The sequence below is a fragment of the Apteryx rowi genome, unplaced genomic scaffold, assembly GCF_003343035.1.
Source record: "Apteryx rowi isolate R43461 unplaced genomic scaffold, aptRow1 scaffold_45, whole genome shotgun sequence".
NCBI lineage: Eukaryota > Metazoa > Chordata > Aves > Apterygiformes > Apterygidae > Apteryx > Apteryx rowi.
In genome coordinates, this window is record NW_020450705.1 from 2,599,417 (window position 1) to 2,622,983 (window position 23,567).

Below are 23,567 nucleotides of genomic sequence, written 5' to 3' on the forward strand. Positions count from 1 at the left end.
GTACTCATTTAAGCTTTGATTAGAAAGGAATACAAAAATTACAATAAACCTATAAAATGCTTTACAGCATTCACAACTATGAAGTTAACCTCACAAACATGTACAAATCATCTCATTGCTGCAACAAGCAAGCAACTAAATCACTACTTGACCTCCTAAGTTCAAACGCTTTGAGCATTCCCCCTCTCCAGGAAAAGCATGGTTATTATTGATGAAAAAAACACATTCCAGGCCTCAAAGCAAGGTGACTGGAGGTGAGGAACGAGTGGTGTTTAAGGATGGGAACCTTACTTCACGAGAAACAAAAGGGATATTGTTGGAAGCACAGCTTAGCGCTCCCCGTTTGCCGGTCAGGTGTCTGCGCTAAGCGTTTGGACGCTACCAGCAACACGGCCGGAGAGCCGGAGCCCAGCTCGCTGCACCGCGCTCTAGGAGGCTGCTGCTGCAGAGGAACCCTGCCCAGGCTGCTCCGAACATTTATTTGCAGGAGGCTTCTACACCGCTGCTCAGGTGACAGAAATAATACAGGATTTTCTTTTCTTTTTTTTTGGTGTGYGTGTGGGGGGGATGTCTATAAACTCACCGTGTCTGCTAATGAATCGTATGCAGCTCTCCACTACCAGGGGAATGGCTTGGGTGGAGTCCTGAGAAGAGAAAGAATTAAACAAAAAAGCAGTCAAAAGGCAGAGCTGATGGCAAAACGATATCAGGTCAGACGCCAGTGATTAGTATTTCTCTGTGACTAAAATTTCCATGTTTCTGTTTACATATAGCATCTTCTCCAGCAGCTTTGGACCACAAYGACTAAATTATATCCAAATGCTCGCTTGTTAGGATGCTACTGTATCACACTTCAGCTGGCCCTTGTTCTTGAGAATGGCATAAGGGTGACAGACCTCTGCTCAAAAACACGAAATCCAGTTCATTTCCCTAGCTTGTTTAGGTCTGATGATTTTTTGTTTTAATGAAATGCCAGAGAATTTGATCATAAAGTCAGTACTAATAATTTCTCTCCTAATTGGCCATGGTCGACATAGAACTAGTTTTGTACATGCTATAATGTACAACGCTAACCAATTAAGAATCCTTCAGAAGCCAGGGAGCTCTGCAGCTCAACTGGCCCCTGAGGATGCGCTTTATTAATAATCATCCAAACAGCACATAAACCCCCCGACTCATTCTAGAGCTTGACAAGAGGAATTCATAGAAAAGCACATGTTCTGGGTCCCCAGCAGAGATTAACACTCTCAGAGCCGTTATGTTTTAAATGGTTAGGTCACACTCAAAAAACCCCCATTACCACCACATGCAAGTGATTTCATGTAGGCTACTGAGAGCTGCAGAGAGATTCAGGTTTTGCAAACAGATTAGTTTGTAATTTAGGTTTCCAAATCACAGAGACTAGTATGTCAGTTCTACTCAAGTCAAAATATGCTTGAGAGACACCTCAAGAGCTGCTTGGGAAACTGGCAATCAAACACGCACATGCTTCATTTTCTGCATAAGGGAATGTTTCTGGAGCATAAACAAAGCAACAATAATTGAGCTCAGAAAATAATCTCTACATATGACAGGAAATGCAAGTTTTCTACATATACAGCTAGATAACCAGTTATCAGTTTCACAGAYGAGAAAGCCTCACAAATCATGTTTCGACAAGGTCCTCCTCCCTCCCTGCGTAGCTGCTCTGTTTCAATTGAGGTGCCGCATGCAGCCTCAGGACCACAAKAAGAGAAGGAATTCTCGAGAGGCAACATGAAAACTGGGCTTCCCAAAGCATCGCATTATATTTTATGTGCAACGTATATTTATTGCTCAAAATACAGCCAGGCTCAAGTATTTTTGCCTGCCAACTCAAATGCCAGCAAAGCTGTAAAGCACATGGTTAGCCTTCCCTGCAGTCACATGAAAGTTTATCTTGCTATAACAGCGACTCCAGAACAGAAAACATAACTTATTCTCTTACTATTGCTAATTTCTAATACACACAGATCTTAAAAACTACAAAGCAGAAACCAAAGAAACTATATGAAATGAAATTCTAAGCTAAACTTTTTCTTTACAGTATGCAAAAGAAATTTAATTTTGCTTCTTCTCTATCTGAAGGGGACATGTTTTAGCTCATTAGGTACTAGAAAGTAACAGATTATCCACTATAGCCAGGAAAAAAAAAGGGAAGGAAGAAAAAAAAAAGAAATAGCACTGCTGGTGTTAGTTTTTATTACAGGAAGGTACAGCAAGCGGTTACAAGTTTAATAGCATTCCAAAGGCACACAAGCAAAAACAAAGGGAAAGGAGACAGTGACGTACAACAGCATGAAGCCCATAAACCACGACTGTCAGTTTGARAACTTTCAATGTTATTACATATGCAGACTGCAGCCAGGAGGAGCATCTGGGGGACAAATTAGTCACATATATTCATCCAGAGAGTAGCACATAAACATCATGGGCAAAAGGAGAAACAAAATTAATTGGAGTCCAAAACAACCTTTAGCAAGAGCCCCATTAAATCTGCCCTCATTGTACATGGCTCAGTAGCAAGGCCACTGCGCAATTCCCGAAAGCGATGCTGTATGTCAAGGGCAGCAAAACGACCACGTGGCTTGCGAGGCCGGCGGCAGTTTGCCGTCGTGTGTTCTGCTTCTACCAGGCTTTTGAGTCTTGAGACAAATCACTCAAATTCTGTATCTCACCTTTTCTGTCTGCAGAAAGGGATGGTGCTGATCTAGCCCACAAGATGGAAGATTCGTTACTGTTTACACAGTCCTTCGAGACCCACAAAAAAAAGTTGCATGGACAGGCAAGTCCTATGGTACTTGGAAAGCAGCAAGTGCCTTCAAGAGAGGAGTGCAAGACCAGCCACTGAGCACAGCTGTCCAGAGGCAAGGGACACCTCTGCTCCGAGTTCTCCCACCACTGATGGCAAAAAATCTAAGGGCCTCGCCTAGAGTGAAAAAATGAGCTGAACACTATAAAAAAAAGTTTATTTTTCAGAAACACTGTTAATTAAGAGGCCAGCATGATTCCTGAATGACCAGAAGACTCTGAACACCTCAGTTAACATCTGCCTTGAAGAGCCCATAGTCTAAGCCAACAGACAGCCCAAGGTTTTTGGCATTTTTGGTGCCAGGTCTCAAAACACTGAGAGGATAAAATTCTTTTAAAATTTTAAAATTTTTGTCTAAGAAAATGAATCAAGGCTGTAGACCCATGTTTTACTGATTTCAGTTACTGAATTACTAGACACTAGTTCAGTTTAAATAAGAAGGAAAATGTCCACATAAGAGAGAAAGGGGGATAAAAAACACTTTCCTGCTTTCCATCTCTCCTCATCTACACACAAACACACACACATCCATCCCCATTTTATTACTCAAGGAAATGTTTATTACCTGCTTCCTTATAGTGGAGCTGCGTCTGCCACTGATTAGATGATCCAAACCACCCATTGGTGTAGGAGGAAAAAACAGAGAATAGAAAAGTCAAGATAATCCTCTATCACCACAGAACTTGTATTCCAAACCWTGCTTATTTTGGAGGAGGGAAGAAGTCAGATATACAAGCCAATCATAATGACTTAGTCTCATTCAATTTACGGAACTTCAGAAAAATTGAAGTGACTTTAAATCACTAAAATCCTGAAAAAGGCACAAGGGAGCCTACTGCTTTGACAAAAGATTACCCTTGACATTTTAATTCCAACCGTATGGAAATCTATTATATAAGGCTCCTGGTTCGAGATGAAGTTTGTTATAAATTGCAGATAGCACTTCTCCAAAGGAGTCATTCTGCAGAGGGGGAGAAGCAGGTGGGAGAGTGCTGCTTTCCCACTGTGCTGTTAACAACTGTCATTGTGGATTCTTTATTATAGTTTCTGATAGACAAAAAAAGGCAACAAACCAGAACGCCACCACGCACCAGCCAGGCTGAGCCATTTCAATTTAAACCATGATTACCAGTGGTCTCATTTAGAATGGTGGTAGACACTAMTTGTAGAAAAAAGGAAAAAGCCTTCCCTTGCCAGGATTTTCTCCTCAAATTTATTACTGAGGTTTAAAATTCCTATAGTTCCTGCTAAACATGAAGCAGGAAAGATAATGGTAGAAAGGCCTAATGTATCATTCAAGCCAATTCCCTGCTAGGGCAGATGGCTGCTGAATTATAAATAAGGTGATTAGAACTGTGATTTTGAAAAAGACAGTGCAATGTGTTAATTCAGCAGAAATTCCTTTTATAAAAAGCAAAAAAACTGAATTAAAAAAAAAGTAAGAAATCAGATTCCATGGGCTGTCACAGGTAATAAGGTTACTTTAAACTATTAGCAGTAATGATTCTTTGATATTTAAAGTTGTTTCATGATGAATAATATTTTATTATTACAGATGTCAGACTCTAATTAGGGCCTGTCAGCTTTGCTTTGCTGTATGGAACGTGAAAAGAAGTAATGATTCCCGATCAGTAGTAATCACCTTCCTTTTGTTAAAAAGGCAGGATGCAAGTCCCCATTCCAGCTCCTTGTGCCCTTCGAATCCGTCAATTTGGAGATGGAGATTTTTTATGTTTTATAAAAACTCCATCAAAAGAAGCTTATTTATGGCACTATGATTGGTCCCAATTATACATGGAAATTTTATTCTCCATGACCTCTATACTGTTGCAATCCAGCTCAACGTCAGAGCAGAGAGGGCCAAAGGGAAAGAAAAGCCCCCTGGCCACCAGTTACGTTACTCAGCCCCTAAACAAAAACATTGTGGATAAACCCTGCAGAGTCACTGGGCCCATCTCTGTTACGAAAGAGAGATGCGTTTATTAAAATCTTAGTTTGAAGCATATTTCTCTGGATGACAGTGCCCACTTCCACAGCCCCTCACACTTGCCCCTCCCCTTCTCCCCATATTCCTTGTTCCAGCCTCTGCTTGAGGAACCGATCTAGTTTAAAAGCAGTGGGGACAAGAAAAACTACAAGATACCCAAGTACCTTTTYTTCTTCTTAGTTATTTTTAACCCAAATCAGTGTCCCAATGTGTTTCACCATGCAGCCCTACCAACAGCGGTACGGCCACAGCGGAGGGGCAGCACAGGGTGCCAACAAGAAACGAGAGCTTGGAGCAGGCACCACATCAAACGAAATACCATTCCTCAGCTGACCAGAGATTAAACTGATTTAGGAATAACACCTTGCGCTGATGCAGATAATAGCAATGATATTTAATGCCATAATAACTAGCAGAAATTTGCTTATGTATTAGCTGAGTGAATATCCTTTTCTAATGGATGCATATCTTGGGCTGGTATCTGATCCCATTTGGCAGTGACCAATTTGTAGCAGCTTTTCCTCAAAAGAAAAAGATTCTCTGAGCCACACCTACCTGGCAAGGGAGCAGTCAGTCCTTTGACCTGTTGGAAGGACAAAGAAATACAGCATTAGGGTAAAGGAATGATGCACAAATCCAGTTTTGGAAAGGGGGGGGGACAATCCGAGAGGGAGAGGAGCAGCTGGAGAGCTGCATCGTGCCGGCTTCCCGCTAGGACTGCGGCTGCTCGGAGCATCCCTGCTGGCACGGCTCCGCGGTGGCTGACCAGGAAATGCAGAAAACAGCCTGGGCTGCCTGAGGACTCTTTCTTTGCAAAGTATTGTTTTTGAAAATTGGTTCCCTGTGCATTCTAATTGTTGACTTCCACTGCCAAAAAGCTAGGCTTGTCAACCTCTCCCTCCCTCCTCCTTCCCGGGGGAATTAGTAGGGAGACAGATTATACTTTTTAAAGCCACTTAGCAAGACTGAAAACATTCACGGATTTGTTAGCCCACAGCCTGAACGTGCTAGCATTAAGCTATTTTGGGAGACAGAGGTTTAATGATATTTTCCACAAACATTTGTAGGAGCATTCCATCACCGTGCACTGAGTTTGCAAGGAAGCAGCCAAGCTAGCGACTACTGCTAATACAGGCATCATTTTAAAACAGCACAACGAGGAGTAAGACAGACAGAAAACTAGCATGTGCCTTTGGGAATTTTACAGGCCAGATCTTTTGCTAGCACAGATCATTATCAGTGAAGCCATACTGATTTACACCAGCTGAAAATCCACCCTCCCTGCAATGTCTTCCTGCTCCTGGGGAGATGGAAGACTGAAGTAGGGAAATGTCTAATTGCTGATGGCTGAGAATTAGTTGAACACATCTTGATAGCCACTTTCCTCTCCCCACGTAAAGCCAAAACAGTGCATGATTTGCATGAAAATGTTATTCTGAAGCAGAATTTCCAACCATCTGTCTCACTTCCATCATGGAATATTCATATATATAAATTACACGACTGTGGCAAGATCAAGGGGCTCCTACATTACAGTGACAAATGTGTACAGTAGGCAGGGACATAATTATTTGTAGATATGAAGACTTGCTGTTATTTTTATTACTAGAAATCGCCCTCTTTAGATTAAGGTAATTTGCAAGAGGACTGATAAATGCCACCTAAGGAAAAGGCAAAGAATAAAAATCATAACAAAAACATGAGGTTTCCAGGGACTGAGCACATGCAGCTGTATGTATTTTTTTCAGTAAAGCTTCTAAAAATGTTTCTGTGACTTGTGAAAGGAATTTTATTTGCCCATATCCCAGTTAAGTGACATTTTATGAATGGGCCTAGGCATGGACCCAGTTTGTACCATTAACCTAACTTAGTTTTGGAGACAAGATGTACCTCGCTTTCCCATCTCCTTTTGATCTCACTGATGACAGAAGTGATCTTTTTCAAAAATTTTTGGAGCTTACCCTGGCACACACTGGATCCCTTCACAAGAAGGGCCGAGAAAGCTTTGGTATTGCAAAGCAACCACAAAAAAACAGAGGGAGCCTTTAAATCTACATAGCAATACAGAAATTGCATTAACTTTCCTCCTCTTTTGGCCCACCACAGCTTGAGATCAGTTCAAGGGGCAGGCAGGTTAAGAGGAAATAGGTCTCGGTATGCAGAGGTCAGCTATGATCCAGGAATGTGATTAGTCACAGGGGCAGCATGGGTGTCATTTGGAGATATTTAGAGGCAGAAGAAAAATACCCTAAGGGTACAGCTCTTTGGCTTCACCCTCCCTTTTCATTGGGCAGCTGAAGAGAGAAAGAACTTTAAACAATAAAGCACAAGATGATGACAAGCTTCTTTCCTTACCTTCTAGTGGCTCGAGTCTGATAAACATGCAGCTCTTAATTACTGTAGTAATAAGTATTTTATTTTTATAGTACCTTTTTAAACCGAAAGCAATGCACTTAAAAGACCACATGCTGTTTAAGTTTTCATTCAGAAGATTTGCACACCATAAACTGTGGGGAGTCCAGTTAAGTTACTAAAGAAGAAAAATGAGCCCTGCTGCAGGATATAAACCCAGGAATGAGTTGAGCCATTTTCTGACCTGACATTTAGACTGTTAAACCGTCTCCTCTACAAATACTAGGCAGGCAGGTTTCTATGGAAACTTGGATGCGTAGTTTAAGAAGTGTTTGGCCAACGGGATTTGCCCATACCACGAAGGGGAAGAAATCTCCCTTTGTTCGGACACCAGTAGCAAATGCCTATTCAGTTCTGGCTGCTGCCCTTTGCCTAATGTCCCACAGATAGGCAACATATTTTACATGCTCTGAAATTTGTTTGCAATTGTCCTTACATAAGCCCATGCTCACATACATTAGCTTGGTCTGGATTGAACCCACAGAGGTCAGAAGCAGCTAATCTACCATGCAAATGAAACTTTCGACCAGCCTAATGAGGCAATACTCCTAAGCTAATCAGTAAACCGTCAATCACAAGGTTTACCCTGATATAGATTAAGCGAGAAGCAGAACGTGCACGCAGGGGGCAGGATGACTGAGTGGGCAAATGCTTCATTTAAACAAATAAGCGATGCACATTAGTGACTCATTAAGCATTTGCCTTTCACCATTATTCAAGCAGCCATGTAGGTCATTCGGCTTCTGCAGCACACAGGTCAGAAAATAAATTCATAAAACATGAATACATCCAGTTAGCGTCGGTAATCCAAGATGGTCCTACTCAGTCAGCTAATTCAATAACTGCAGCAGCCTGGCTAGCAGTGACCGAGGGCCACACTCACTTTCTCCCAAGGTCTTCTGGAGAAGGTCGTGTTTGGCTTGGAGCTTCGTTATCAGGTTCCTGCCTTCCAGGTACTCCTTCATTTTCTGTGGAGGTGGAAAAAGAGCAATATGATGAGTGGGCAAATTACTGCTTTTTGATTGCATCCTTAGGCTGCTGGGTCCTGAACATAATGCTGAAGTACAGGATCACACRGAAATTTACAGCGCAAAGGAGGCACTAAAGCCTCCTGGCTTGCACAGGTGTGTAAACCTGCAGCTCAGCCCGTGCCCCACGTATCTGCAGGGCGATTTCTACGGCTCCGCTCCGGAATCAGGTGGATGTTTGGCATCTTCTAGACATCCGAGGGGCTGTCACGCACCTCCTCCGCAGACAGGGCAGAATGGAAACGCGCTTCCCTCGCGCGTCGCCCTCAACTGAATGAGCAATTTGTTTTAACAAACTAAAAGGCTGCTACTGTGGTTATTCTCTCACTTAACCTCTCTCACCCCACTTTACTTGTCAAATACTGTGTCTGCCTCCGCTCTGGAGGATACACAAGGAGGGAGTGAGTGTGTGCGTGTGTGCACACGCGCATGCACACAAAACAAAGATATCATTTAAGTTCAGATATGGTTTCACTGAAATATTATATAATCATTTCTGCCATTTGTTTCTGATTTTTCCCAGCTCTGCAATTGCTATTTTTCACAACTCTTTCATCTCCTATTTTGGAGCTCAAAACAGCATTATCTTCGCCGTGCTGCAGCATATAAAACACACTGTCGTGCAGTAGCTGTCCGCATTATAATTAGGACACGTTTACACCCAGGAATACAGGAATAGCGTACAACGCCGCGACAGAGTAGCTACCACAGACCATTCCTCAGAAACATGGGGTACTTAAAAAATTGAGCCAGCAAAATGAGCCCAAGGAAAGGATTCTCTTTTAATAACGAAAGGGTCCAGTTCACGTCCCCAGCTCTATTCCCCGTCTTCCACCTCTGCTTTTGTATTGCCAAATTAAGACTGTAAACCCTTAAGATAAAATGGCATTTTAACTAGAGCAGTGCCCTGCTTCTCTTGTGCAGACTGTAGCAACAGCAGCCTATATGTAAGGTGAAAAGAGCCAAGAAACAGCGTGTACCCACACCACGGCAGTGCCCGCGGCGGGGGAACCCTCCCAGGAGCTAACGAAGCTGCCCTCAAGGCTCCCCAGCAGCCCAAAGACAGGCAAAAGCGGCCGACCTGGGCTTTTAAAACACAGACCTTTGGCAGTTAATTATGTCCCTCTGCTTGACAAAACTGCAACAAAAAATTCACAAACATTACGTCCTTTCAGGGGGTCTCAGCACTTCCTGATTCTTATAGGGCCAATACTTCAATTTTTTTTGTTCTAGAGGAAAGTAGGAAGACCGATCATTTGACAAAAAGTGAAAAATTTAAAAGCTAACCTTTTTTTTTTTTTTAAATAAAGAATTTCCCTGTAGAACCCGTTTGCCCATCYGCAATTATGTATTTTTCCTAAAGCAGTTAAATTTTTGCATCAAACATTTAACAGAAAAAACAGAGTGCAAGTTGCAAAAAAACCCAGAGAAGCTGAGGTGGGGATACGAGGATAAATCTGATTCTGGAAGATGCCTCAAAACCGAGAACAGGCAGGCAGACAGGACTACAAGGCTAATCTCAAAATAGCTCAAACAGAAGCTTAAAGATCTGCAAATCAACTTGATTTGGAAGAGTTAAGCTTCCCTTTGAAGCAGATATAAAAAACTTAAGCTCGGTCTTTCTTGCATTACGTCTATGTTCGCAGTGTCCGTGCTCTTTCTGAAACTAAAGCCTGCTTCCAAAAGAAACTGGATTGATGATCGCTCCTGCAGAAAACAGATTTTTTCCCCCCTTTCTGCCGTACACCCCGCTTCATCACGCAGCAGCATCGTGGCAAAACCCAGCGCAGCTGTTCGCGCTCTGCCGAGGATTGCTTCGTGCCGCGCCAAGGCTTGGCGCCCTCGCCGCACGCAAAGCTGCTCCGCGCGCCCGCGTTCCGCTCCCCAGGCGGCYGCAGCTGAGCGCGGAGACGGCACATCCCCGGCACGGCTCGTCCGCCCCGCGGGCTCCCCGGCGGCGGAGCGCCTTCTCCCAGCACCGCCGGCGCTCCGGCCGGCTGCTCCGGCTTCGGTGCACGGAGACGGGCGCATGAAGAGCATCAGCTGCCCGCAGAGGAGCGCGAGGGACTGTTCACGAAAGAAGAGCGAGCAGGTTCCCACCACATACGGCATGTCGCGTGTTCTCCGTATTTCCCTCCGCCTCATACTGCGTACCCCGACGCTTACCACTACACTTATAAAAAAGATGCAGTTTAAAAATAAGGCTGCAGGCTTTTCTCAATGAATTAAAGATCCACTAGCATTTGATTTCTGGCTTAACAAAAATAGCCAAAAAAAATCAGAGTACGGGAGAACTCCTTGGGATTYCACTTCTGGCGAAGGACAGCTGGAGTTGGACTAAGTCCAATCCGACGCAAAGAGGCAGAAACCTGCCCAAGTCACAGTATTTCACCCTGTAAAAGCCTAAGAGGGGATGATCTGCTGTTGGTGAGCGTTTTGCACCCACCTTCTCCTCAAAACCATACCGCTTTGACACCATCTCCTAGTCCAAACCTCGTTTCAGCATTTTTCCAGCAAGGAACAACCGGCAGCTGGAATACCTGAGGATGCAAAATGCAAACCAGACCACATCTGCCTGCTTGGCGGGAACGGAGATTTCTGTCCCGCAGCCTCGACGGTCGCAGACCTGGAAGGCTCAGCAGTGCTGCTCCCGCCCCAGCCCTCCACCCCAGGCCGGCTTCAAACGTGGCCCTCGACTCAAGGCGGCCCCTTCCCAGGCTGCAGCGGGGAAGCGGGATCGTCGCTCCGCCGCGCTCCTGCCAGTGATTAAACGTGGGAACAGCAGCGCACTGACAGCGGCAGCATGACATTGCTGCAAGATTGATTAGCAGGGGAATTTTATATGATACTTATCCATGTCTTAAGGGGTTGGTAATAATAAATTTGCATTAATTTTTAAAGCACTTCACAGAATGAGCATTTTACCACGTTTTAATCTTTCTGGAAGAAAGAAATAACATTACTACAAAGAACTAAAAATTATCCCCTATGTTAGGGGCAGAAAGGATGGAGTCATTCATTCTCCTTCTCACGTCCGAGGTGGGGTCGAGTGCCGACTACGCTGCAATTAGCAGCACCGTTTCAGCCCTGGCAGACAGGCTCACAGGCGCAGCAGCCACCGCCGGCGACACGCAGCACCGGCCCGCCGGGCGCTGCGGACGCAGCCTCGACTTCCAGCTGGCCCACATCGCTCCTGCTTCCTCCCTTTGCTCACCTGCGTTAGCGGGGCAAAGCCAATCGTCCTTCCTAGGCTTTTGACTGACGCAGGGAAGCCTAAGCTTCTACTCTGAATACAAAGCTTCCTTCAGAGAACTATCTTGGTGCACGTATGCAGTGATATACCTCTAGCGGCAACATAACTAATACTAGCATAAGGGTACTATAGCCTGTACTCCGTAAATTAAATTCCCATAATAGTATCACTATATYTACCTAAGAGCCCTGCCTAACTATCAGTACAGCACGTGGAACTTCCGACCTTTGTTACATGGCAATATGGAATATTTTTTCAAATTAGTATTTCTCCTTCGCTTCATATCCCTCAGCACATTTAGCCTGTCACAGGCAAGGGGGGATTTGAATCTCTGTTCTGCGCTGTTCTTCTAAAGGCATAAACCCTCGGTTTCTTTCTCCTGCACTAAGAGCCCTCACCCACGCTGCTACACGGCTTTGTCCCCATTCTCATTAGTACTCACCTGACCGTTTTCTCATATACGGAAATAATTGCTCCTTGTAGATTCAAAGCTTGAAATTCTTATAAAGGATATTTATAGGTCTGCCCAATAGTAGATCAATCATGTATCTGATTAGGCTGGTTAGAGAAGCCCTTCATATATCAGCTTCGTTCTGCTGATAGTTATTTTATCCGGGTTGTGCATGACATGACAAATAGCACTGCTGTTCGCTGGAGACAGCGCTACAGACCTGCTGCGACTTCCCCGGTCTGGCCGTGTGCGAGCAGGATATTAACACCACGAAATGGAAAAACACTACACCCAAGTCAAGTCATGGGCTCGGTCTCCCGCGTGTGCATTTGAACACATAATAGTCCATCTCCAGAGAGAGAACACTTACGGTTCAATTAAAAAATCATTTTTCTAGTTCCATAATCACGGACAGGCTGGTTAATTCCTTTTTAATTGAATCAGTTTCCCTGCCCACTTTTCTCGATAGCCAGCTTCTCCTTCTAAGAAGGCTTTTTAATTTAATGGGTTATTTTAAGCTTTTTGAGCACCTGTCCAAGAAAATGATAAACTCGCCAATAAACTTATTATAAGGCAAGCCCTGACAAAAACCATCCTGTCAGCCAGTGTAATTTGCACAGAAACATCACAATTTTAATAAGCGACACCATTCTTGGAACAGGAACCTAAAAGACAGTAAGTACAGCAAAAGATGCCCAAGGGAATGTCAGAAAGTAGGTATTATTTTTGTCTATTTTTTGAAAGATTTTTAAAATAGAAAAGAATAACAGCTCAACATAAAACAAATTTAAGAAAAAACATGTACTCTAGTATCAGAGTCAATACAGAAAACTTAGCATCTTGTAAAAATGCATCAGTTCTATTAAAAGTTTATTTGAACTTTTGAAGTTGCAAGAGGATAACAAAAATGAAAGAACTAAATACTCTTTTAGCTTGTATTATTTTTGAAAATTTTACATTTACAAGCTGTTAAGTTCTCTCTCAGACAATTCCTTTTTTAGGAAAGAAAAAGGAGGAGAAATCAAATTTTACTCAGTTTATGCACAAAGTTTTCATCAACAAAGGTACCAATATATTTGAAAAGAATTCAAAGCACCTATTTTTAAAACCAGTATACTAACTCTGCTTTCCCGAAATCAATTACAGGTGCATTTTTGTAAGATGACAGCAACCTTCTGCACTCCCTTGTAAAAATAATACTAAAAATACTATAAATGCGTCTACTTCTAACAAAAAGTTATAGCAAAAAGCATATAGGTATATAGTTTGCAAAAGCTTTGAATCACTCTGAACACCCTGAAAACTGAATTCCTCACCGTGAAATAGAACTGCTCCGTCTCCTGTTGGTTGGCCCGTCTCTTGGCAATGCTCGGTTTGCTCATGAAGGTTTCGGAGACGGTGGATTTAACAGACTCCATAGAGTTGCTGTACTGAAAGCAGTCAGAGACATCAAAGTCCTCTATTGTGACTATATCCTGGATAGTCTGGAGAGTAGCTTCCATAGTCTTCTTAACCTGTCCGGCAAGAATAAGAGCGTTAAAAAAAAGTGAAGATAATATGCTGCAGGTGAAAAAAGAGGCAATAAGTACCCCAGAGCGTTTTACTAAATGAACAAAGATTATCGGTTTCATGTCCTGTGGGCCGTAACTAGGATTCAAGTTCGGCTAATTAACAGAACACAGTCCATATTAGCAAAGGGTAGGCAGGACACTGAGCCGGCCAGCAGTATGAACACCGTTGCAATCCCCAGGCTGGGGTGAGGAAGAGAAATAGGGAAATTTAACCTTAAAGCAAAGAGTGCTGGAGGAAAAATGATGTACTCACCTTCTGTAAGTATATTGACTGGTCATCAAACAATTGTTTGATTAAAACCAGGACTTTGCTGCACTCTAAGTTTTTACTGAAGGCCAGGATCAAAATTCTAGACATATAAAGGGATTGCCAATTTTTCCCCAGAAGATATTAAAAATTCCTGAATATAGAAGTGCAGATTAGATATTTTGATCTGTTCCCAGACAAATGCCATTCACCTAGTGCTCTCATCCTAGACGACCGATGAAACAAAAGCTTGCTCTTACCTTACATTATGCAAATTCAGTGTCTTCACTTCAAAACATTACTTTAAGCTATCCAAATTCCGCTTCTTGAAACATGATCAGCCCTATCAATTTAGGGTTGGGAAAAAGGATGTTATGCTGTTTTTTTAAAAGGGTCCTCTCTGCACACCCAGCTTTCACGTGAAATTGCAGTCAGACTAATATGTTTCTGGCCTCAGTTGCCTTCTTCCTGCATTTTACCGCAAGTCTTCCCAAAATAGGATCACAGCAACTGCATTCTTCTCAGTCCCCGCTCCCCTTTGTAAGTGGCAAAAGGCTGTTGGCTTTGAGTGGCTCACCTCTTCGTTTTCAATCTTCAGTGTAGATAACCTGGACTGAAGCTGCTGGCACCTCTGCACTAATTCACTCTGGACTGGTTGCTGGGCACATAGCTGCGACTCCTGGAAGAAAAACAGCAGCATTTTTAGAATGCTGGGGAAAAACACAGACTCAAAACCAGTGCAATTACTTCATTATATTATTGCAAACATCCTCCAAAGTGCTTCATTTTAAAGCTTTAGATGGCCTGGATTTTATTCAGTGAAAAGGCCTGCATTCTAGAAAGGTGCAGTCCACCTCCTGACGGTACGAAAAGCAAGTGGGGAAAAAAAAAAAAAAGAGCGAGAACATGAACATCTCAAAGGAACTAGAAAAAAATAGCGTGTAAGTGATGTAAGCCTGTCATTTCTCTTTGGAAGTCTGAAGGTGCTTTATTACAGAGGTTACGCTAAATCGAGCCCTAAAACCTCAAGGAGATGAGAGTGTGCTTCCATCACATCAGAGAAGAATTTGGTTGCATCAGCCAGGCCTCTGGGGCAGGGGGTATGACAGGCTTAGCTCGCTCAGCTGAACTACCTGCACGCTACAGCAGCACGCAGGATTCACTACTTGATGAGTTCAGTGGAGCTTAAATAGAAAAAGACCAGGTTAGACACCTGTCCAACATGCTGGAACAGTGGGCTTCCCTGTACTGTTAAAAATTAGTCATATTTCAGAGCATGAAGCAGCTTTTTTACTTTTATTTTTTTAAAGGAAAAATATTGACCATATTGCATAAGACTAGTTTTTAAAGCAGAGATTGCAACTGAAGTTTTATTACACACATGCACATGTACAGATGTGTATTAAATCACATATATGCAAGATGATTTTAGCAAGACTATAAGCTTGCATTTATAAATAATAATTAAGCCTCAAGATAGTCAGTCAGTTGCATCCAGATATCCATGGCATGAGTCACTGCTTAATCCTCAGATCAGCTCCCCTTTCTAAGGCTCCCCTCAACCTTTCAAAAACAGAGCCAAACTGGTGGCCTTTCAGTGGGTCCAGCTATCAAAGGCGAGGGAAATGAAGAGGCAAAGCTGCAGCTAAAGATTTGGGAAGCTGCCATTTTCCTTCAAATCTATATGCTGCCTAAAAGGAGAGGGACAATGCTCCTTTGAAGACTTGATACCATTCTTTACCTGCTATATTAATTTCACCTTGCAAGCTAATGCACAATTTAAAAGAGCTCCAATCAGCCAGAAAGTATATTTTGCTAAAAATGTAATTCTATAAACATAACTAAATGGAAGAATGATTCCTACAGAGTGTTTACAGAGCTAGAGCTGAAGGAAGAATATGAACTGACCATATCACCCATATGGGGCTGAAACTCAAACTTCATGGGTGGACAGAAGACATTGTTGTACATCTCCATGAGGCGCTGCTTATCACTGTTGGCATCCAGGTTCTCAACAGCATTTTCGATGGCATCCAAACCCTCATGCTTCGACTGTTCCAGGTTTAGCTCAGCAGACAAGAACGTCCTGAGGGCTCTGTTGAGGCTAGCATGGTATCCCAGGTCACAACACTGCTGGAGAAAGACACACAATTCTATATGAATAAGCGAAGAAACTCTGAAACTGAAATTAAAATTTCTGAGGCTGTAAGACAAATAAATGGACAGCAAGTCAGGGATACTTCAGCATCCTCTAGGTACCACAGTGGTCTTATCTCTGATTGACCACAGAGGTATCCTGACTAGCAGTTTCCACAGTAAATAGAACCCAGCCTATATTCCCATACAGATTTCAACAGCGGTGTTAAAATTAGCTTCTGAGACAAGCACAGACAACTTAAACTGTTACAACAGATTGGGAAGTTGTCATGGAGTACTACAGACTTCATTTCATGTTGTTAAAAACCAACCAACCAACCCAACAAATTTTACCCTAGAAGTGAGTAGGTTCAATGGCAGGAAAGTGCATATCTTTAAATTTTAACCTTACTTTCAGAGGCACTGAGCCCCACTATAAGCACTCTGAAATCCTTAAATAAAATTTTTCCAAATTTTTCCAATTAAAAGGAAGACAATTCACTGAAGTATTATCTTGAGAAACAAACCACAGGATTTGGATCACCTGCAAATGTTAATCGGCATCTAAATTATTCCACTCAAGATACAGAAAACTGCTTAATTCGGTACACTTCGGGAAGCAAGAATATGACCTGTACAATCATCAGCATAAAGAAGAGAGTTATCCAAAAAGCAAGGAGTGATTGGTTGAGATGACTTCATTGCTAGGGTGAAACAGAAGAGCAAAAAACTTTCAAGCAGAAGGTGGTCAAGGTCAAGAATTTCCTGGCTGTTACTGCCATTAAGATGATGTCACTGGAAGACAGTCAAGCAGCTTCACCTCCACCGCGGCTGCCCAGCCAAGTCCTAATGTTTCATAAGGGAGAAAAGCGCTTTGCATTAGCTGATCAGAAACAGCCTGAATTTTTCAGACATCTAATAAACTGAGCTAGAAAGGAGCCCACCTTCTTGGAATTACAAGCAAGATTACACATGCTAGGAGAATATCCAAAAAGAAAGAAAGAGACCATCTGCTTGATTGCTATGCTGCTCTGTAAGCAAAAAATCACATGAAATCTCCTCCTCACCCATCATTTGGGTCTCATCACTGTCATTGTGAGTAAACGGGGAAAAAAAAAGATTGAGATAGAGAGGGACTGACTGACTAGTGGACCATTCCCTGCTTTTACAGAATTTCTGCCACCGAGCGCGGCTAGATGCCGGGCTCCTGTGCCAACAAGCTGCAGCAGGTGGGGAGTCTTGTAAAGGAGCAGCAGTTGCTGGTTAGACTGCAGGCAGGGAATGAAAGGACATTACATTCAATCAGAAAGAACATAAACCACCCCAAAAAACAAAAGATGCTTGATTGAGAATTTGCACGTGTCCAGACAGCCTTGGATAAGCAGCCGTTCACAGCTACTGTTGGTTTGCATGCACATCGTAATTCCAGCCCCTGCAACAGTTTGGGGAAAGCCAGGCTGAGTTGGGCCAACAGTCCAGCCATGACTGGAATCCGCTAAGATTTAACGGAAGCGGCCGCTCGTTTTCCCCTCTAACTATGGGCCGAAGCATCGTGCAGCCCAAGCAAACAGAGCGACACACTTGCCTTCCCCGCCATCGCCCTACRGCAACACACGTCCGCAGCGGAAAGGAGACCGATGTGCTGCCCAGGAGGACTTCACTGATGGGGCTGGAGAGTCCAGTGAGACTTAATATTTTATATCCCACCTCATTAAGCAGCAGGACTATGTTAAAGCTGAAAAAAACTTTGCCATCTYATTTTATTGAAGCCAGTGACAGAAAACATTTTTCAGCCCACTCCCCTACTTTAATATTTTTAAAAGTCCAGCATACCATATTTATAGAAGTATCAGTCTTGCCATCCCTTTTCTGGGTTATATAAATGTTTGATGGAATCGTTCTCTACAGAAATCACTTTTTTATAAGAATTTAATGTTAACTCATTCAAATTCACTTCCCAACATGACAGCTGATTAACCCTTTGCCAGCTAGYGGTTTTTAAATAGGCCCCAGAATAGAAGATTCAAGGAAAGAAAAGAGCCCTCTGTTTTCAAATGCAATTTACATTTGGAAAGGAAAGTATGAGATCCTGGAGTAAACAGCAGTGGTATACTTACTCCTAGAATAGTAAAGTAAACTTTAGGACTGTGGCACACACTTTTCAAAAATTCTGTCCCAGTGACCCTTCCATAAATATGAGGTCGGTCTTAATACAAACCTCTCCATTACTGTAATATTTCATTAGCCTCAAAGAGCTGCCTCAGTCCCAAAAGTCAGGAAACTCAAGACTGTTGGGCTACGTCAGGAACAATTTATCATTCATAACTCACTATTAAGAATTAACTCACTGTTATCCTACCAAGGACACTGGAGGAGGAACACAATGCATTGCATTAACATGATGAGCGCGATGCCATTTGGCCTAATACAATTTATTTGTAAATAATTTTGAAGGCTCCTTTTGTATTATGTTTCAAGATGCATCGTCATCAAACAATCAGATCAAGGAAAAGAATTAACATCTGACTTTAAAATTACATTTTAAAGTCAGATGCCTCAGATAGCCATTACTGGTTATCATTGCTAATTTTCAGTCCTTCATATCAAAGGCATTAGTAAGTCTCATTGTTAAGACACGGTAAATACAGACCACTGAATTGGGTGTTCCCAGCCAAGACCCACATCCTTCTACGCTTTCTCAAAACAGAGCAGATAAAACTCATCTTTTAAAGGTTTTGARAGCTCCCAATCGAACATTAAGCTGAATGCTTCAAGGAACACGAAGGGGTTAACACGGATACAGACGCACCCAGAGTCATGACRGCTACTGTCCAGGCACAGTGACAACTCAACGCAGGGCAGAAGCCTGGGCTCTGGTCCTGCACCATTGCCCACCATGCCCCAGAGAGGGCTGAGACACGAGCCCTTCCTTCAAAGCTGGATAACCTGCTAGGCTTGTCACTGGAGCTCTTAAAACATCTCAGGTCTGGGCTTAAAAAATGTTATGGGTTTACGTAACCTAAATGGATTCTTTGAGCATTTCTTTACTATATATGACTTATGAAAATTTAGTAAAAACAATCTGCTAAAAGACAAACAAACCAAGCACACTTGCAGTATTTTTGGGGGGAATTATAGCTGGAATTGTCAAAAAGTTTAATTTTAAGGCAATCAAATTCCACTGATTTCAGTGAGATGAATCCCTAGGCGTCTATATAAACAATATTATATAAGTTATCATTTGCTACAAAACCAAGATGCCATAATTCAAGTTTAACAAACATTAACCAGAAAAAGGTCTCCTAAACAGGCAGCAAGTATAGAAGAAACACGTCTCTTCAGTATTGCAATTTTGCAAAAAGTGACATTTTGAAATGATACAGTATTTTTAAAGCCATCTAGCACAGACAATCCTGACCTCAAAATGACAGATTTTCAAAAAATATCTAGCAGAAATGTGTAGTTCATTTGATTTTATGGACAGTTGAATAAATATAATTATATATATTGTTATAATAGCTGAATAATTAACAACGATCCAAGTGACCTTTACTGCCTGGGTCTAGAGGAACTCCTGTTAGTTACCCCCCAACTCCAAAGAAAGCTCGCTCCAGGCCTTAGAACYGAGTGTCTTTAATCTGGACAGCAGTGGGCTGTCCTTGACAAATAACAAAATAAGATCCAGCAACAATCTGTGACTCAGCCATAACCTGTTCAATGCATTTGGTAGTCCAGTCCTGTGGGTTGAAGTGGACAGTCATGTATTGGTGAAAAATCTGCTTATTTCTTTGTTTAGAGAGCCAGTGAGCCTCGGGAGTGGCCAGCAGCAGAATTTCTGCAGTTTTTGCCACTCCGTTTGACACCTTTCCGAAGCAGCCTGACAAAGCGTTCTGCAGTCCCAGGGACAGAAGAAAGAAATGCATCAAGCTACGGTAGACTTAGTGGGTGTGGGTATTAGGCAATGGAAGGCCCAAAAAGCAGGGAGATTTATTCCTCTTGTGAAATATGCTACAAGAAGCATTAACCTTGAAAAGTATGGAATTTTTCAAGGCAAGTTAAAAGTGGCTTTGGAAAACGCTTCTGTCCTTGATTTTTATTTTTATTTTTTAAACCAACTGGTATACTGCTTTACAATATCATTTTTCTTTTTAAAAACATGCTGAATTATAATCTTGAGCATTAGCTTAAAACAGTAAATAAAAAATGTCAAATAGCGATACTGAAGCAGAGTTTCATTTTAACTAAGCAATTTCTTCTTCTACATGTTTCAATGCCAGGTTTACCATGCAAACATCTATCCCCGTAACAGACTAGGCAAACCAGCTAAGAAATGCTCACTTAACAGCTTAATGGCTGATCATCACGCCAATTGTTACTGCCTGAACTGCCCATCAAACATGATCAGTCTAGTGTTGATGAGGACGTTGCTGGTTGTGCTGGTACATAACACACTGAAGAGGGAAGAGGCACATGTGAGGGTTAACGGCAATGATATTCACTGCAGTCACCCAAGCAGCAGAACTTACATCAATGAGATCAGACAGGTCATGAATGTAATACTTGAATACAGATGCGTTGGTGGCTTCCAGAGCCAACAGATACTCGTTTCTTGCCTTAATAGCCTTCAGTCTATTTTCTGTGTACTTAGCTTGGCGCTGAAAGAGAAACCAAATACAGAATTTATTTTAAAAAGAGCTGTGGAAGGAGTAGTAGCACTCTTAGTAACACTAAGCTGTATTCTGAACAATTCTTATCCTGCTCATATAATTTGTTTAATTCAGTTGGATTCTGGTTTTATCAAGATTCAAAGGCTTAATGCTTAGAATAATTACCTAGAAGTGTTTAAGCATTACTGTACTACACAGCTTTAGTCCTCTCTGCAAACAGACTATGGTGTTGGCAAAGAGTAAGGGAAGAATGAAGGAACAAGATGGGCTTATGAGATTGTAAAATGACTTATTTATAAGATGCAATTTCAGTTAACATCCACACTTTCAGCAATAACTGTAACTCTAAGCACTGCCTGCCACTGCAACTTGCACCGTTCCAACCTAGCTCACAGTACAAATCTTAGCCCATCCATGCTAGCAAGTCCCAAAGCTAAACAGGACCATGTAGCCCAAAGTCAACACCGGCTCTGCCCTTAACTCATCTTTTTGCTGGCCCTAAACTCTAATTTATRGCTTATCTAAAACTTGTCCTGATCTTTTTTTGAGGTGGTCCCAAATGTGTACTCCTTGCACTGCCAGGCTTGCCTCTTGCTCCGTCATTCTTGGCTCAAGTCCCAGTACTGTATATCAAGCCCACATCAAGGAGAGAAGTCCTCAGTAGTTCCTGTGCTGAACTACTGCAAAGGTCTCCTGTCTCCTCCTCAGGCATTCTACACAAGCAGCAGCAATGCCATGCAAGTACCTTCTCCTTCATTTTCTCTATTTTCTTGACAGAGCTTCGTCGAACGTGTTTTTCTTCAAACTTGACATTGGAAGTTGAGTCGGGGGAACGTGGTGTCTGCTTGTCCTCTTGTTTCACTGACTTCCCAATCTGCTTTTCTTCCTGCTTCTCTGCCTCTTTCAGCTTGCTCTGAGCACTAATGCTGTCAGCGTTGTACATATGGTAGGTTTTCATAACCTGCGGAAGATACACAACAGTCATATAGCATAATAGTTCCATTTGCTGAGGAGGAAATAGGTTTACCTAACCAGCAAGCCAGGCATGCAGAAACTTTGCCTTACACTATCATCTGCATGACCGAGTCTCAGGGGAGAAGAGTTATACGTATACCTGCAAAGCTCAGAAGTTAGGAAAGAGGAGGAAAAAACCCTAAGAAAGAAGTCACATGCTACAACACAGGGACATTATTTGCATTTGGCCAACACATTCCCAAAAAATTATAAGTTTCTTTAACATAACTATTTCACAATAGCTGTTCATCACGTTTGTAATAAATGCAATGTAGCCTACTAAGTAAACAAAGGCATTTGGACAGTGACCAACAAGTCAGATCTGTTTGCCTGTTGGGAGTCAGAAATATCTAAACTGGCAAAATATCCAGGGAAACATCACATCTCAAAAAAGCATGCCAGAAGATGCACGAATGAAAGCGTGGCTCCCAAAAAGGAATTTGAAATCAAAGTAGCTTATTTTGCAGCTGCTTCTTTGTTTAATTTTGGCACACGCCTTCTCGTACACTCCAATGGAGGAATCAAAAAACTCAAAAATATAGCAATTATATCTTGCCTTCTTACTATTCAAAGAACATTATTTGCCAAAGTTGGAAAAATGATAGCTTTTCATCACCAGGTAAGGATTTCAGAAGGGATGTCTATCAGTCTTATATCCAGACGAATCAGTCATTTAAATATGACAAGTCTCAAGCAACTATATGCAACTCAATAGTTTGATCATAACAGCTGCAAAAGTAACTCATGTTCAATTTGTTTAAATCAAATTTGACACAAAAAAGCACTTCTGTTCACCTTATGTAACAAAAATATCAATAAATGAGTGTGGTTCTTTCAGAAGGCTCAAGGAGAGCAGGAACTTGTGCTATATGGACTATAGCACATATTTTTTATAAATAAATATAGATAAATATTATCCCAAGAGGCACACAAACAAAAAACTTATTTAATTGGACATTCACGTTTAGTTTTAAGAAAACAGAACAAAAACCCCAAAGGGCATCATACCTAAACTGGCTTTTTCYATCCACAATGAGAAAACAAGTCAGTTCACGCACATGGACACCAAAGTGAGTATTTATGATATAATTTTGATGGGGGCTAATAAATGCATAATTGCATAAAGACATCCCGATAGCGTAACTCCAGCTTTAATAAAGATCCCACTTGCAAATCAATTGATGTATACCGATTTCATCTCAGTTTGAACTGCAACATAATTTTACTTAAGTAGGATGCATGTTCTCTCCTCACGCAGTGATCAGCAGAGGTTCTCAGATACAAAGAGAAGTTGTATTTAAACATGATAGCACGTGAATGCAGCAAGTATTAAAGAGAGACTTTCTGAATAATTTACACACACACTTTCAGCTACYGCATATGCTTAGACTATAAAGCAGGTATTTATAGTAACAGAGGCAAAGCGGCTTCTTTTCCTCTATCACTGAAAGTAGAGCTGGCAGAAAGCAAGAGAAGCAGAAAAAAAAATCACAATTTTAATGACTTCACCCTGCTGACAGTGCCACATTGGCAACCACAAACACCGCCTGCTCCATGTCTGGCAGTGAGGTTACTGTTGACTCACTAGTGCCTGCTGGGGTCAACAGCAAAGTCAAGGACTTCAGTTGCACAGGACAATTCARGACAAAAGGCTCATGGGGAAAATTCCCTGTATTTTATTGATGTAGGGAAACTCAAAACCGTGTCCATTTTCATGGACATCCATCTATCCTGGAAACAGAGACTGTCAATCCTTTACTCAAAAAAAAAAACAAAAAAGAAACATTGCTGAAACAGATCGCATCTTCAAAAAAAAAAAAATCATTTCTACAGTAGGCAAACCTGATGAGCCACCTTCATTTCCAAAGTAAATTCTCTGCCTTTCTGGAAGAAAAGGAAAAATGCAGTTTGCTCACTCTGTTGTAAAACAAAGCAGTACTGACAACTGCAGTGGTGGCACATCACATCCCA

General features: G+C 42.0%; 1 protein-coding gene across 6 annotated transcripts in view; it reads right to left on the bottom strand.

The window, feature by feature from the left end:
- The window catches only part of SRGAP2 (SLIT-ROBO Rho GTPase activating protein 2), a 119,042-nt gene that overhangs the window by 26,324 nt on the left and 69,151 nt on the right, over positions 1-23,567 (bottom strand). For 5 of the 6 annotated variants that reach the window (XR_003255435.1, XR_003255434.1, XM_026077231.1 and 2 more), the window contains 9 exons: positions 21,328-21,543; positions 20,442-20,570; positions 15,688-15,912; positions 14,357-14,458; positions 13,278-13,475; positions 8,113-8,197; positions 5,373-5,400; positions 3,396-3,426; positions 584-644 (listed from right to left, as the gene is read on the bottom strand). Coding sequence is in view for 4 of the 6 variants with exons in the window: in XM_026077231.1 (XP_025933016.1) it covers positions 584-644; positions 3,396-3,426; positions 5,373-5,400; positions 8,113-8,197; positions 13,278-13,475; positions 14,357-14,458; positions 15,688-15,912; positions 20,442-20,570; positions 21,328-21,543 (1,075 nt within the window). In the remaining 2 variants the exon portion in view is untranslated. The remainder of the gene's footprint in view (positions 1-583; positions 645-3,395; positions 3,427-5,372; positions 5,401-8,112; positions 8,198-13,277; positions 13,476-14,356; positions 14,459-15,687; positions 15,913-20,441; positions 20,571-21,327; positions 21,544-23,567) is intronic. The other variant, XM_026077233.1, reaches the window with a different exon arrangement.